The sequence below is a fragment of the Triticum aestivum genome, chromosome 5D, assembly GCF_018294505.1.
Source record: "Triticum aestivum cultivar Chinese Spring chromosome 5D, IWGSC CS RefSeq v2.1, whole genome shotgun sequence".
Taxonomy (NCBI): domain Eukaryota; kingdom Viridiplantae; phylum Streptophyta; class Magnoliopsida; order Poales; family Poaceae; genus Triticum; species Triticum aestivum.
This window is the reverse complement of record NC_057808.1, coordinates 295,514,107-295,530,260: the sequence shown is the minus strand read 5'-3', so window position 1 is coordinate 295,530,260 and position 16,154 is coordinate 295,514,107. Positions and strand designations below refer to the sequence as shown.

Genomic DNA, 16,154 nt, shown 5'->3' with positions numbered 1-16,154 from the left:
CCCAATTATTGAGACAAAGGCTTAATCGGACGTGCGAGTACATAAGCGACAAGACAAAAAACCCCTAGCTAGTGCACATCTAATGATCTAGATGCGCCCTAGACATCCCTAAAATAGATAAAGTGTGTTGGGAGGCCATTTTGGCCCGGAGGTTTGAGCCATATTCATCCCAGCATCCATCAAATGTCATCGCCTCCTAAATCCCGAGTAGATTGAAACGAGTGATTCAGAAGTGTGGCCATATGCCCATATCCGAATGCGGCTCGCTTGCTCCCACGCCGTGCGTGCTAGTTTTACATCCAACGGTTTGCCTCGCGTTTTCATCCCCAATGCCCGTTGGGGAAGCACAGATGGGAGTACGCGGAGGGATCATGCAAGCCGCGTCCGCTCATATCCATCCCCGGAGCCACCACATGTCATCACGTGCAAAATCCAGAGTAGATCCAAACGAGCCATCTTGCTCCAAATACAGTTGCATTTGCACTAGAAGGTGCACGTGGCATCCGGACGGCACCCGAGTTATATCCCCCAATTAAGCTATGATGACACGGTAGCACGCCAAATCTGATTTTGTATTTGCCAAGGTAGAACCAAATAGCTAATACCAATCTCTACCTGAGTAGGACCTAAAGGGAATCTTGGGGCAGCATTCTCTAGGTTTTACCGGAACCTTTGCTTTGGACTGTATCCAATTGTCCTTCTTTCAAGCCAATGATAGCGATTTTAATATCCTTTGGTGCCTGCAAAATTGACCGTGTCATGTCAAAAACAGGGCCTAGGCTCCTTCACTGAAAAATTAAGTTATGGTTTTTAGGTGGTTCCAGAATCAAACCGCGTGTAATGTCCATTTACTCGAACTAGAGGTGACAAATGTCCACCGCAGAGCCTCTTCTGCAGCACACATGAAGCCAACAAACCAGTCGCTTTTAGTACAACGACAAGGACAACTACCTTTGTTTAATCCTCGATGCACTTAGTATTTTTCGTTTGAAGGGATTACTAATAAGTTGAAGTACGTACGTACGTCACCTTTGAAACTCGAGGAACTACCGTACAGCCTTGTCGACCATGACGGCTTTATAAACCAGCATTTCCCGTTGAAGTTCCCAGTTTAAAACTACGAGAGGCAATCTTCTGGTCATCCCAAGTTACTAGTAGTATTTTCCAACAGAGAGGCAGAGTTGCAGAACTGTAATTTTGTAAGGAACCACATGGAAGCCACCTCAGAACAAGACGGAGGTGGCAGCGGCGCCGGCGACTACGAAGCTCTCGTGGCAGCCCTGATGGCCAACAGGCAACTGCTGGAAGCCAAGGTCGGCATCAACAACGCAATGTTCGCCGCCAGCGATCTGGCTACGTCGCAGCTCGGCGATTCCTTCGTCGTCGGCGGGTGCGAAGGGCAGAAGACCATCGACGGCGAGCAGATGCCACTGGTCCTGGGCCCGGCAAGGGAAGGCGCTGGCGAAGACGGCGGCACTGGGTACGAGGCGCTCGTGGCCGCTGTGAGGGCCAAGAGAGAATGGCTGGAGGACAAGGTGGTGACCAACAGCGCCGTTCTGCTGCGGGGCTTCGATGTCCGCGACGCGGCGGAGTTCGACGCCGTCGTGGAGGCGCTTGGGTGGCCGGACATCCGGTACGTCGGCCCCGCGCCGCGCACCCACGTTCACGGCCGAATCTGGACCGCCAACGAGGGGCCCCTCGAGCAGAGCGTCTACTTCCACCATGAGATGGTGCTGGTGAGCCCACACATACATCCCGTGCCATGCCATGATCTGCGACAGTACAGCATGCCGGCCTTGTGAAGTGACTATCCATGCCTGGGTTTTGTTTGGATCAATTGATGTGCAGATCAAGGAGTTCCCGGCGAAGGTGATACTGTTCTGTGAGGTGCCGCCGCCGGAGGGCGGAGAGACGCCGTTCGTGCCGAGCTTCCGGGTGACGGAGCGGGCGCTGGAGGAGTTCCCGGAGATGGTGGAGGAGCTGGACGCCAAGGGGCTCCGGTACACGTTCACGGCGCCGAGCAACAACAACACCGGGTCCATGAGAGGGAGGGGATGGGAGGACGCTTTCGGCACGTCAGACAAGTCTGAAGCAGAGACGAGGTAATACACGTCAGCTTGCTGGCTTGCTAGCTACAACGATTTGCCTTTGTTTTTCCTCTGTTTACGAGTTTCAGAAGGTCATAGCCGCTCGATAAAGATCTTCTCAGAATCTTGAATCTCAGCGAGAGATCAAATACTAGTAGAAATAGTTATTTTTCAGTCGCCTAAAAAATAGCAATACCTTTTAATTTACAAAACTTGTAATTTTGCTCATCTTTTAGAATTAGTTATTTTAATTTTTGATAAAAATATCCAAAAATTGGAAATTGGAAATATAACATTTAAAAGGCAGACATATTTCAAAAGAGCAATCTTGCATGCGCTTCATATGTTATAAATATATCTCCATCGTTTTCAATAATTTGGAGGTGTGTTCTACCTTTTTTTTTTGAATTTCGGATTGCATAGTACATTTTTGTGTTTATATTTAACTACACGATCTTCCTAGCACGATTTAGTTATATAAGTTTTTAAGTATGGTAATACTATAATTTTTCTGAAGTACTCTCTCCTTATACAAAGCCGCCTACTATTGTTTTATGTTTGACTATGTTTATAGAAAAATATTAACATTTACACTACTAAAGCAGTACCACTAGACTATCATGACATAAATTTTCATAATGTATCTATTAGGTATTGTAATTTGTTACTATTTTTTGTAAAAAAATTAAAAATTGGTTATGAAAAGATTAAGTGCCTTGTATACATGGACATAAGGACTACAATTGTTTCTTTACCTAATTGTTTTGCCACTCCAATGATTAGCGGGTGCATGCATGGTGAGAAATCCTATAGATTCACATGCTTATTTATTGTGAGGCTATCCATGAGTTCTTTTTGATAATGCATCTTTTCTTCATCACACTAAGCCGATACAACCGCACACACGATAGTTTAACCTCGGTTCTACATACAATCAAATACATCCAGGACACCACACCACAATGAAAGATAGTCTGAATCAATAGAGAGAGGTGGAGAAGCACTGATGGGGAACCTAGCGTATCGTCCATGCTAGAAAAATACCTCCTTGGCAACCCACCCAAGCTATTCATATACCAAGTCACCAATCTCGCTGCTCTGGCTAAAGGAAAGACCAGGGGCAGAGCCAGTGTGCGCATTTGAGTGGCACTTGCATAAGATAGAAATAAAATTATATTTGGACCTACAAATCTTCTAGATTTACTTCACTTGATTCAACAAACCATGCATAGTTAATAAACATTTCTGAAGCCCAAACAATTAGACATGAAGATATCTCAAGTGAGCAAAGAGTACATGGGGAATTCATTATCTTACAAATAAACTGAAGGATAAGTGCAATATTGCGAGTTTTTGCCACACATATATGGTTTAAAAATTGTATAATGAAGATTTCGCTTTTCCGAATTCTAAGTCTTCCAAGTATTTGATAAACCCTAGTCACCTAAAACTGCACATAAATAGAGCCTAACCTTGTACTCCAAAAGTGTGCAGCTTCAGCAAAAATCAGATTCTACATATGAAGTAGGAGTGGTGATAAAAAAAGTTAAATATTGGTTTGAAAGCTTAAAAGAGTGATTAAGATTTTTAAAAAGGCACAAGCTTAAATATAGAAAATCACCTAATATAATAGTAGCAATATCATCAAATTTTGTGCTTCGTTGAGAAATGGATATCCACACTTCTACACAAGTAAACAAAACTAAATTCATAGCACAAAAAGAGTAAAAAACTAAGTATGTTGTTGTATATGAGAACCGCGTTTTTGCTCTCGGCCTCCAAGGAGGCTGATTTTTTGAAAAAAAAAATCAAAATTCAAAAATTTTGGTTACAAAAAAAAATGTACAAGTAAACAAGGATGTGAGGCCTATGTGTGTAAATTTTCAGGATGAAATACGTTGAAATGCAACCTGTACAAAAAAAAAAGACAAATTTATGATCTAAGAGGATGAATAGTATTATGTGTTAAAATGCCCCAGATTTTTTCAATGTATTTCGTCCTGAAAATTTACACACTTGTGCGCTATGCTTTCATCTATCCATGTATTTGTTTTTCAGAATTTTTTGAAATGTAAAAATATGAATTTTCATGAATTTTACTTTTGCATTTAGAGGCCTCCATGAAGCTTGGCCTTCAAAAGCAATTTCCGGTTGTATATGTTCTCAAAGAGCAATAGCAAGCCTCTGCAAAAAAAAAGCATAATAATAAGTGGTTTGGGATGTTTGCAGGGCAAAGGCACTAGGAATGGGCGTGGAGTGGCTTGAGGACGGTGGCGTGAAGACGATCCTGGGTCCACGCACGCTGACCCGCGTCTTCCCAGGGCGCAAGGGACGGAGGATGTGGTTCAACACGTTGGTCGGGATGCACGGCAAGGAACTGAGCTCGGCCACGGTGGCCGACGGGGCCGAGATCCCGGCGAGCTTCGTGCAACGGTGCGAGGAGATCATCGAGGAGGAGAGCATCCAGTTCCGTTGGCGCAAGGGCGACATCCTCATCCTCGACAACCTCGCCACGCTACACGGCCGGCGGCCGTCGCTGCCGCCTAGGCGGGTTCTCGTCGCAACTTGCAAGTGACGCACCGATGAGTTCTTTTTATTTATTGATCAGAACACTCCCACATCTGCCATGTGGCGCATCCAATAGCTTATCAGCGTATGGCATTCGAATCAGTACAACACGATTTAACTGGGTCGCGTCTAGTATCTCGCCCCATGTAAAAGCGCAGTTGAACCTTTCCCACACATCGGAGCTCCCCCTCGTTGAACCCTCACGGCTCACGCCACCTAGGACTAGATCACATCGACAAGAATAGTCATTTCAGATGAAGAAGAGCTTGAACTCATCATGAAGCACAAATTTCACTGTTCCGCAAGTCTATGTTGCGCTTGGCTAGAATTTTCTCAATTAATCGCACACATATACTCATATAGATGTTGTCAACCTCATCCGATTGTTGTCATTGGCCGCGGGTACCTTGATCTGTGCCATCCGCTGTCATGAACCGGATTAAAGAAATCGAATATTCATTACACGCCAAATATTTGTGAATACATGATGACGTATTTTTAATACATATTTTCTTAATACACAAGAATATTTTTAATACACGATGAACAAAAAAGAAAGAATCAAAAGGAAAGAAACAAAAATAAGAAGAAATGAAAAAATAGGAAAGGAAAATAGTAAATTGAAAAAATATACAAAAAAAGGGGCAAAAAACTCATCCACAAAAAATAGAAAAAAGAGAGACAAAAAAATCAGGAGACAACCAAGTAGACATATAGTAAAATCGGAAGAAAAATCTCCATGGATGGGCTTACTTGTTTCAGTTTTATCGAGTTGTAAGTAAATAAAAATATGATGATCATTATTATTAAAGCATTGTTCTAGTGAGGAAAAGATGATGGAGACCATGATTTCCCCACAAGTCGGGATGAGACTTCGGACAAAAAAAAAAGCCCAACAAAAAAAGGGGCAATGTTACTATCCTTTTCCCACACTTGGTCCGTGGCCCACTTCGCTAGCACTAGATGCGAGAGCTAAGGGCACACAAAGTGGTTGATAAAAACAATCTTATCTTAATACCGCCATGTAATTTAGAGATGACAAAAAATTATGATGTATAATTGCTTGTCTCAAGTAACTAGATATTCCTAAAAATATGGTGAGAGGTTTATTGTTAAGAGATCATCTCTAAATTAAGAGATGGCAATTATTTTTTCTGTTTTCTCTTTCATCCATCTTAGCATTTATCATACATGACACTCCTAAAATAGCACCACTGCATATGCCCAAATGAGCTATGTATATCAGCATCTGGAGCGCTCATAGACAATGTGCAACACCTTGGATATTTTTTAGGAAACATGCTCAGTTTTATTAGTAAAAAATACAAGTTTATAAGTTGCATGATCATGGAGCTCAGACAGCCACACGTGGCTCACTGTTCTTCTAAACTATTCTAACTCACCATGACCTCTCTTGTGATCTTCCACCAGTACCGCTATGAATGTCATCCACCAAACTTTTGCAATTCAAAACAATCATCAAGTTTGAATGCCCAAATCAACAACTAAAGGAGTGAATTGCAAAAAAACCACCACATTGAAGCCTAGGGTTGCAGAAAAGACTCTTCTACATTTTTGTTGCAGAAAACACTGATTTCGCGCCTAATCATTTGCAGAAAACACCTAACCGTCTGTTGGGGCATTTTAAGCACTATTATGACAGGTGGGGCCCGATTTTGAGGACGTGGCGTAACGCCCACGAGCTCACGCCGTCTGACGGTGCTACAGTGGCAACGGACGCGCCGTCTCGGTCAAAACAGCACGGGTCCCTTATCCACTTCATCCCCCCCTTTCACCACTCTACTCTCCTATGTCTCTCTTTCTCCTCGTGCTCCATGGCGACGGCGAGCCCTGACGACGGCGGGGGAGTGGATGCCCCCGACGGAGGAGTGGATGGAGGCTGCAGCGGAGGGTTGCTTCCCGGCGGCGAATCGATCGAAGTGGAGGAGGTGTGCGGCAGCTCAAACCCTAGTTGGGCCCCGAAGAGGAGAGCGCCATTGCCGTCGCTTGAGTACCGCACTGCCGGCGCTCTTGCCCGTGCTGTGCAAGCTACTCCGACGGGTAGCCATCAATGGGCTTCTGCATTTGGTGGCGTTGAGTAAGTTCTCCCCCTCTTTTACTGTGGATTCTAGGGTTAGGGTTCAATTTCTCATAGTTTAATAGTTAGGCTTCGATTTGAATGAACTGTAGGTCATTATTGTTTGTAGTCTAACCTCTGATATGTATCCTATCAGTTAGATGAATTTGCTTCAGTGTATGAAGTTAACTGAATTTTCTCAGTGTACAAAAGGTTTTCAGTTGACTGAATATTGTTTAGTGTCAATAGTTAACTGAATATGCACTGTATATAGTGTATAGTGTAGTCAGTTAACTGAATTTTCTCATTTGTAATATTTAACTGAATATGCACTGAATAGTTAACTGAATTTTCTCATTTGTAATATTTCAGCTAACTGAATATGCACTGTATATAGTGTAGTCAGTCCATTGAAACTGTATGTATGAACTTAACTGATTTTTTTTAGTGTTCAAAAGATTTCAGTTAACTGAATATGTATCAGTTTCACCTAGTAATTTGTAATATTTATTTGTGCACTGTATATACTTCAGTTTGTTACTGATTTTAATTATTAGAAATGTATGCATAGAAATTAATGTGTAGCTTCTTTGCTTTGTAGTTTGTGTGATGATGTGTGGGAAGTTAGGCTCCACTTTCATGACAGGGACAATTTGGAAAGGACCATGTGTGTTTCAGACATAACATTTCTGAATCTAATAGCACTAACAGAGACAGCAGGCTATGGAGAGGATGACTACATGTACTTTGTTAGGGATGCTGGCTTGGGAGTAGCTGGTTTGGAAGAGATCTGTGATGATGACAAGGTTGATGAGATGCTAGACCACATTGCCAACAAAGATCAGACCATACTTAATTTGACAGTAGTTAGGGGTAGTGAGCCCAGACCTGGAGATTTAAACATAGGTCATGTTTGTGAGCAGCAGGTCCCTATAGGCAGTGTTGGAGAGAGGACTGTGTATGAGGTCAGTGAGGAAGGTGTGGTGTATAGGTCACCATCCAAAAAAACAAGGAGAGTTGCACAAGTTGATGAGCAGGAGGCACAAGATATGGATCAAGGAAATGCAGGAGATGTTGATTTGGAGCAAGAGGAGTTGGAAAGAACTATGGAGCTTAAGAGGAGGAATAAAATACAGAGGTATAAGAAGCATAAGAAGAGTGTTGAGAGGGTGGAGGCAGTTAAAAGAAAACTTCCTGTTTTACTAACTGAAGATGACTCTGACTTGGAGCAAGATGAGGATTTCATGGCTAGGATGGCTGAGATGAGGAGGCAGAGACAAGACCCATTTTTACACTTTGAAGGTGACACTGATGTTGAAGAACCTTATGAGCTAGAAGAAGAGGTAGTGCATGAGGAACATGGAGAGGATGAGGAGCATGGAGAGGATGAGGAAATTGAAGAGGAGGTGGTACCACAAGGGGAAAAGAGGAAGAAGTTGAAAGTAAGAAAGGGGCCAACTATTAGATCACATGCAAGTTTGGAGCAAAAATTTGAGGATGTTTGGGTGCCATTATCTGATGAGGATCCAAATCCTGGTGATTTGAAGGAGGAGGAGGATGATGGGGTAGTACCCCTAGCTTTTGTGCTTGGCAATAAGAGTAGGGCCAAAAAACCCAAACCAAGAATCTGGTATGCTGAGGATAGAGAGAGCCCAGAGATGCAGTTTGTAAAGAAGATTTGTTTTGAAAGTGTTTACCAATTTAGAAGGGCACTTCTCACATTCCACATAGCTCAAAACAGAAACTATCAGTTTCATAGGAACTGCAATGACAGAATCATAGCTATTTGCAGATATGAAGATTGCCCTTTTTTCATTGCAGCTTCTGTGTTGGCAAATGAGAGAACATTTTGCATTAGAAAGGCAAATTTTTTGCACACATGTCCAGCTGTAGTAGAGAGCACCAAGGTGACTACCAAGTGGGTCACACATCAGGTGTTAGAAGCAATAAGAACAGACTTGAACACATCAATAACTACAATAATGCAAAATCTGAAGAGCAAGTATGGAGTTGAGATCAGCACTCATATGGCCTATAGGGCTAAGAACAAAGCAGTTGAGATGGTCAAGGAGATCAGAGGGGTCAGTATACCAGGATCAGGGATTATTTGTAGGCTGTCTTGGACACAAATCCAGGTAGTAGGTGCATTGTCACTACTAAGTTCTTGAAGGAGCATCCAAGCAAAAATCCAAGGTTCCATGGCCTGTTCATCTGTTTGAATGCTTGCAAGGAAGGATTTCTGAATGGATGTAGACCATTCATAGGTGATTACTTTACTTTGTTTAGTTTGCCTTGTTTGAATGCCTTGTTTCTGACTTGTGTTGTGTGCCATTGCAGGTGTGGATGAATGCTTCGTCAAGCTGTCTACTGGCTAACAAATCCTGCCTGCCACAGGAAGGGATGGGAATAATAACATACTCCCTCCGTAAACAAATATAAGAGCGTTTAGGACACTAAAATAGTGATCTAAACACTCTTAGATTAGTTTACAGAGGGAGTATATCCCATTGCTTTTGCAGTTGTGGACAAAGAAGACACAAAAAGTTGGACTTGGTTTCTGTCTGAACTGAAGATAACAATTGGTGGAGAATCAGGGAGATTTGGTTATTACACCATAATCTCTGATAGAGAGAAGGTAATTCCCATTATTTAGTTGTATTTTATAGTATACATTGCTTAGTTCATAATTCCATAGTTCACAATTGCATAGTACACAATTGCTTAATTAGTTGTTGGTCATATACATTGCTTAGTTGTGATTATGGTGATTTCTCCAAACAGGGCCTTCTTAAAGCTGCAAACAATGTATTCCCCAACTGCCCACATAGATTCTGCCTTAGACACATCTATCAAAACTTTCAGACTGCTGGTTTTAGGGGGTCAGAATTAAAGAACTACATGGATAAAGCTAGTTACTCTTATACTGAACATGACCATCTTGCTGCAATGGATGCTCTTAAAAATGAGTGCAAGGCTGCTTGGGCTTGGCTTAACAAAGTTCCTAGAGCTGCTTGGGCTAGATTTGCAATGGACTTCAATTGCAAAACTGACCTAGTTGTCAACAATATTAGTGAGGTCTTTAACAAGATGATATTAGATGTGAGGGGCAAACCAATAAAGAGCATGATAGATGGAATCAGGACAAAGTTGATGGTTAGGTTCAATGGCAATAGGACTAAGACAGAGGTAGCCAAGTGGGATATATGCCCAACATATGCTGAGTTGCTTGAAGAAGCAAAGAAAAATTCTAGGAACTGTCAAGCATTGATGGCTGGGCCAAATATCTACCAAGTGACAAGCAATGAGAGAACTTATTCAGTTAACCTGCAGCATAGGACATGTGGGTGCAGGAAATGGGACATGACTGCTGTCCCATGCAATCATGCAGTATCAGCTATCACCAAAGCCAAACTGAGGCCTGAAGACTTTGTACATGACTTTTTCAAAAAGCCAATGTATCTGGCAGCATACAACCCCATCATATACCATGTACCAGGACAAGATCTGTGGCCCAAGACCAATACCAGAGACATAGAACCTCCAGTGTTCAAGGATAAGCCAAGGAAGAAGCAAACCAAGAGGAGAAGGAGCCAGTTTGAGCCACCAGCACCCAAAGATACATCTAGGATGGCTTCAATTACATGCAGCAACTGCCAGCTTGTAGGTCACAGATAACGTCGTGCGAACAGACTCTAAAACCAGGCTTAGCAATGAGAAAGAACAAGCATCAGGTTTGTACAAGCATCACAGATACACATCATTTTGTTTTCTAACACTTGAATGTATTAACTTGCTACAATTCTTATATGCAGTCTAGCAACACAGAGGAGGGTAGGACACAAGGAAGCAGGGCAGCTTCTTCAACAACTCCAGCACCAAGGGGATCAACAAGTGGAGCACCAAGGGCAACTTCTTCAACAACTCCAGCACCAAGGGCAGCTTCTTCAACAGTCCAGCACCAAGGGCAGCTTCTTCAACTTCTCCAGCACCAAGGGCAGCTTCTTCAACTGTAGGTGCAGCAACAAGGGCAGCCAGCACAACTGCTGCCAGGAGAGCTTCTTGGAACCCACCAAGACAGAGAAAGCAACCCAGCAGGCTGAAAGACTATTTCTATGCTTCTGGGAACTGATGTTGAACCTTGATGATGATGTGATCTAGCTAAACTAGTAATTGCTAATATCTATTTTGGCAACAACTTATGGTACTGTAATCTGGCTGAACTAATAATTGCTATGTTGTTGGATCTAGTTTCATGATTATGTGATATGGTACTGTAATCTATGAATCTATATGATGCACTGTACTTAAGCCTCTCTATTTGTGTCAAGTTGGCTTGTTATTATGGCCATTACAATGTTCACTAGTTTAGGCTAAACTAGTAATTGTTATATGATGCACTGTTGTTGGATTGTTAATATGGCCCTAGGGTCAAATCATCGATATGTCGACAAGATGAGGCTCAAGGTAAACCCTAGGGTCAAATCATCGATATATCGACAAGATGCGGCTCAGGTAAACCCTAGGGTCAAATCATCGATATGTCGACAAGATGAGGCTCAAGGTAAACCCTAGGGTCAAATCATCGATATCGACAAGATGAGGCTCAGGTAAACCCTAGGGTCAAATCATCGATATGTCGACAAGATGAGGCTCAAGGTAAACCCTAGGGTCAAATCATCGATATATCGACAAGATGAGGCTCAAGTAAACCCTTGGGTCAAAGCATCGATATGTCGACAAGATGAGGCTCAAGGTAAACCCTAGGGTCAAATCATCGATATGTCGACAAGATGAGGCTCAAGGTAAACCCTAGGGTCAAATCATCGATATGTCGACAAGATGAGGCTCAAGTAAACCCTAGGGTCAAATCATCGATATGTCCACAAGATGAGGCTCAAGCTAAACCCTAGGGTCAAATCATCAATATATCGACAAGATGAGGCTCAAGGTAAACCCTAGGGCCATTTCATCGATATGTCAACAAGATGAGGCTCAAGTAAACCCTAGGGTCAAATCATCGATATGTCGACAAGATGAGGCTCAAGGTAAACCCTAGGGTCACATCATCGATATGTCGACAAGATGAGGCTCAAGGTAAACCCTAGGGTCAAATCATCGATATGTCGACAAGATGAGGCTCAAGTAAACCCTAGGGTCAAATCATCGATATGTCCACAAGATGAGGCTCAAGGTAAACCCTAGGGTCAAATCATCGAATATATCGACAAGATGAGGCTCAAGGTAAACCCTAGGGTCATTTCATCGATATGTCGACAAGATGAGGCTCAAGGTGGCACTATGGTTACCTTGTCCATATATCGATGAAATGACCCTCAAGGTTAATCCATGAATCTAGATGACAGAATTTACTAACTTAGCACATGCACCACCTTGGCTTGAGCACATGTGATTCTACTAAGCACAAACACCACATAACAATCAAAGTGCACTCACATTCATAAAGGTTCATCAAGGTTGGATCCAACACCTGATCTCACAAAATACATACATAAAGGTTCAGAAATAGATACTAAAGTACTTAATAGATGATTATCATCTAGATTAAAACACTGCTGGATCCAACACCATAGATCACAAATTCATCACTGAAGTACTTGGGTCACAAATTCATACTAAAGTACTGGATACAAGATTATCATCTAGAAACTGATAGATGATTATCATACTAGAAGGCACCCTACTCATCTAAGATGGCCTTCACACCCTGAAGCTTCAACTTTATCTTTTCCTCAGACTTTTGAAGCTCAGAAATGTGATACTTCAGTTTAAGCCTCTCTTCTGTCAGCCTCTCCTTCTCCTTCAAATGATTGAACTTCAAGATCCTAATCACATTGGCTTGAGCACATGTCAGGTTCTTCAGAGTTTCATAGTTTAGCAGCATCTTCTTCTTCTCCTCCTCTGTCTTTGACAGCTCTGCCTTCAAGTTCCCCACTACAGTCTCAAGCTCAACAATCTTCACATCAACATATTCCTTCTGCTCCTTCTGATTGTTTAACTCCACACCCCTCTGTTGCTGGGCATCCAAGAGAGAATTCACATCAGCATACAAATTGTCATAGTTCTCCTGTAGTTTCTTCTTCTCCTCCTCTTTCTTTGACAACTCTGCCTTCAAGTTGCCAACTACAGTTTCAAGCTCAGCAATCTTCACTTCAAGATATTGCTTCTGCTCCTTTTGATTGGTTAACTCCACACCCCTCTGCTGCTGGGCATCCAAAAGAGCATTCACATCAGCATACAAACTGTCATAGTTCTCCTGTAGTTTCTTCTTCTCTTCTGTCAGGTTGTGAATTGCAAAGGAACTCTCTAGATTGTCATTGGTCCTAGCTGACTTAGTCTCCTCATACATATCCCATAGCTTGGCCAATGCCTTCTCCATTGAGTCTGGCCATTCAAAATCAATCCATTGAACTACTCCACAGTTTATGCCTTCCTGTATTATAAACAATAAAAGAATAAATAATTGTCTAAGACCATCAAACCAACAGGTTCATGTATCTAATATGTGCACTGTTAAACAGACAAATTAACAAGTCACTAAGCACTCACAGGTTCCTTACCATACAGCAGACAAATTAACAATGCCCACTGATAAACAAGTCATTAAGCACTGACCATAATAAACAATGACTACCATCCACTAATGAGAACACACTCCAATACAGTGCCTAAAGCAAATTAAACAAAGACAAAGCACTTAACCAAGCTTAACAACTTGAAGGCAGAGCACTGACCAGAATAAACAACTTGAAGGCAAATTAACAACTTGATAAACAAAGGAGTAAGCACTGACCACAATAAACAATGTGTACAATCCACTAATGACAAGGCATGTCAGACCAAGCTAAACAAAGACCAAGCTAAAAAAATCTTAACACCTTGATAAACAAAAGCATTAAGCAAACAACTTCCTTTACACAGGATGTGAATCATACCTTCTTAGCACATCCAAGAAACCTCCTGCCCGTGTGCATCCCTTCAAATGCTACAAAGTGCTCGGCCGGCTCACCGTGTTCACACAAGACATTCACATCTGCGTCAGTGCCATTGAAATTCGGATCGTGCATCGTAGCTGGAAGCTGCGGGAGCAAGCAAAGAGAAGGCTAGGTTCAGATCGAGCTCAGTGACAAAATCCCCAATTCACTAACCCTAACCCTAGCTCTAGCTATCTAACCAACTAACCTTGATGATGCCATCGCAGGAGGAGGAGATGTTCAGGACTGAATCCTCACTGGTCTCGTCGCTCCACGACACCATGGCACCGGGGAGCAGCAGAACGGCGGTCGGTGGTGTGGCGGCGCCGAGGAGGAAGAATAGAGTAAGGAGAGGGCGAGGCAGAGGCGAGAGTGTGAGCAGAGAGCTGGATCGATCCAGTTTTTACCCACACGGCGGAGCAGTAGCGGCCGCCACGCCGTTGCCACTGTAGCACCGTTAGACGGCGTGAGCTTGCGGCCGTGACGCCACGTAGACGAAATAGGGCCCCACCTGTCATAATAGTGCTTAAAATGCCCCAACAGACGTTAGGTGTTTTCTGCAAATGATTAGGCGCGAAATCAGTGTTTTCTGCAACAAAAACGTAGAAGAGTCTTTTCTGCAACCCTAGGCTTCAATGTGGTGGTTTTCTGCAATTCACTCCAACTAAAGCGAGCACTAAAGACTACGCAGTGAGCGATGTATAGCAGCACTGGGAGTGGCGAACCATCTGTGGTTGGATGGTTAGAGGGACTGTGGTATCCTCAGCCCACCAGGATTCAAATCCTGGTGCTTGCATTTATTCCTGGATTTATTTCAGAATTTTCGGCGATGTGCATTCAGTGGGAGCAGACGTTCCCGTCAACGACGAGGTGCCTACGATGACTTCGCAAATTTCAAGATGAATATGCGGCTCAGTCTTTCGGAGGTGCTCATAGGGGTAGGGTGTGCGCGTGTGCTTCATAGGTATGCGCATGTATATGAGCGATTTGCGTCTGTATTGTGTTCAAAAGAAAACAGCAGCACTGGGAGTGCTCATATACAACGCGCACCGCATTGCAAGCAAATCACGCACCTCACATGCGTGCTTTGGGCCGGCCCAGTGCGGGTGGGCGCCCTTTTTTTCTCGTTTCCTTTTTATTTTTTCTTTCATTTCCCCATTTTCCTATTTTTTATATTTGTTTACTTTTCTATTTCTATAACTAAGTTTTCGAAAAAAAACTTGACTTTAAAAAGTATAGGAATTTTATAAAATGTCATGGAATTTTAAAGATATTTTGGAGTTTATTAAACTTTCATGAATTTTGAAATGGTTCAACAACTTTAAACAATGTTATGAAATTTACTAAACATTCATGAATTTAAATAACAGATATTATAAAATATTTGTGAATTTTTAAAGATTCAACAATTCCAAAAAAAGAAATTGGATTTTAGACACATTCATGAATTTTATTTTATTTTTGGAAATTTTTAAAAATGTTCCCTGGTTTTAAGAAAAATGTTTTGAATTAAAAATATAATGAATTTGAAATTTTTATGGATTTTTCAAAAATATTAATGAATTTTAAAAAATCTTCTTGGATTCAGAACATTTTATGAATTTAAAAAATGTTCCCACATTTGAAACAATCTCCCTGGATTTTTAGGAACATTTCCGCATTGAAAAAAAATGTTCCTATTTGATGAATGTTCCTGGAGTTAAAAAAAGATTCAAAATACATAAAATATTTCCAAACTCAAAAACATGTTCACGACTTTATAAAATGTAAAGAATAAAAAATTAATAATAGAAAGGTAAGAGTAAAGGTTAAGACATAATAAAAAAAAAGATTATAAACAGAAAATGAAAACCTGAAAGAAAAAAAAGTTAAAAATCCAGTCTAGGGAAGCTGAAAGGGCCGGCCTAAGAGCATCTTCAATAGATGGTCCAAAATTTGGCGGTCCAAACCAGAGATGTAAAATTTGGACCGCCAAAAAGTGTGTTTTGGAGCTCCAAAAAAAGCTCAACTCCAACAGATGGTCCAAATTGATGGTCCAAAAGAGCAACTCCAACAAATGGTCCAAAATGTAGATGTAAAATCGCCTTCATCGTCTTCTTCAACCTCGGGACGTCGGCCGCCTTCGTCAAATCCGTCGCCATCAAGCTCTCCCCGACCTCCCCGAGCGCGCCATCCTCCGCGTGATGAGCTCCTCTCCCAATCCCCCTATTTTTTCCCCTTCGATCGGTGTCGTTTTCCACCGCTCCCGTGCTCGTCCGTGGTCGCCATGGCCAGAGCCCGAGCTCCCATGTACGTGTTCCTTTGCCGGCCAGCATCGACGGAGGCGGGCAGCAACCGACGCGAACACCATGAGCAGCGGCACAGGAACGCTGCACGGGCCAGCACCGACGGCAGCTCGGCTGGACAGGGTTAGTGCGGGGCGGCGGCGGG

General features: G+C 42.5%; 2 protein-coding genes across 2 annotated transcripts; one reads left to right on the top strand and one right to left on the bottom strand.

Moving 5' to 3' along the window:
* Positions 1–1,142: 1,142 nt before the first annotated feature.
* On the top strand, positions 1,143–4,953 carry LOC123124710 (clavaminate synthase-like protein At3g21360). The gene is made up of 3 exons (XM_044545282.1): positions 1,143–1,736; positions 1,849–2,102; positions 4,317–4,953. The coding sequence occupies exons 1-3, from the start codon at positions 1,212–1,214 to the stop codon at positions 4,660–4,662; spliced, it is 1,125 nt and encodes a 374-aa protein (XP_044401217.1). The 5' UTR covers positions 1,143–1,211; the 3' UTR covers positions 4,663–4,953.
* A 7,477-nt stretch (positions 4,954–12,430) lies between these two features.
* Positions 12,431–13,743, bottom strand: LOC123120522 (myosin-2-like). Its single transcript, XM_044540533.1, has 2 exons — positions 13,686–13,743; positions 12,431–13,134 (listed from the first exon to the last, which is right to left on the bottom strand). Exon 2 carries the CDS (start codon positions 13,127–13,129, stop codon positions 12,431–12,433), a length of 699 nt encoding a protein of 232 aa, XP_044396468.1. The 5' UTR covers positions 13,130–13,134; positions 13,686–13,743.
* Between the last annotated feature and the right edge of the window lie 2,411 nt (positions 13,744–16,154).

Excerpts from the sequence above, each read along its gene's own strand:
- LOC123120522 (XM_044540533.1), bottom strand. The coding sequence starts at position 13,129 with ATGGAGAAGGCATTGGCCAAGCTATGGGATATGTATGAGGAGACTAAG.
- LOC123124710 (XM_044545282.1), top strand. The coding sequence starts at position 1,212 with ATGGAAGCCACCTCAGAACAAGACGGAGGTGGCAGCGGCGCCGGCGAC. Across the intron at positions 1,737-1,848 it reads TCCACCATGAGATGGTGCTG|ATCAAGGAGTTCCCGGCGAA; the intron begins GTGAGCCCACAC and ends ATTGATGTGCAG. Across the intron at positions 2,103-4,316 it reads AAGTCTGAAGCAGAGACGAG|GGCAAAGGCACTAGGAATGG; the intron begins GTAATACACGTC and ends GGATGTTTGCAG.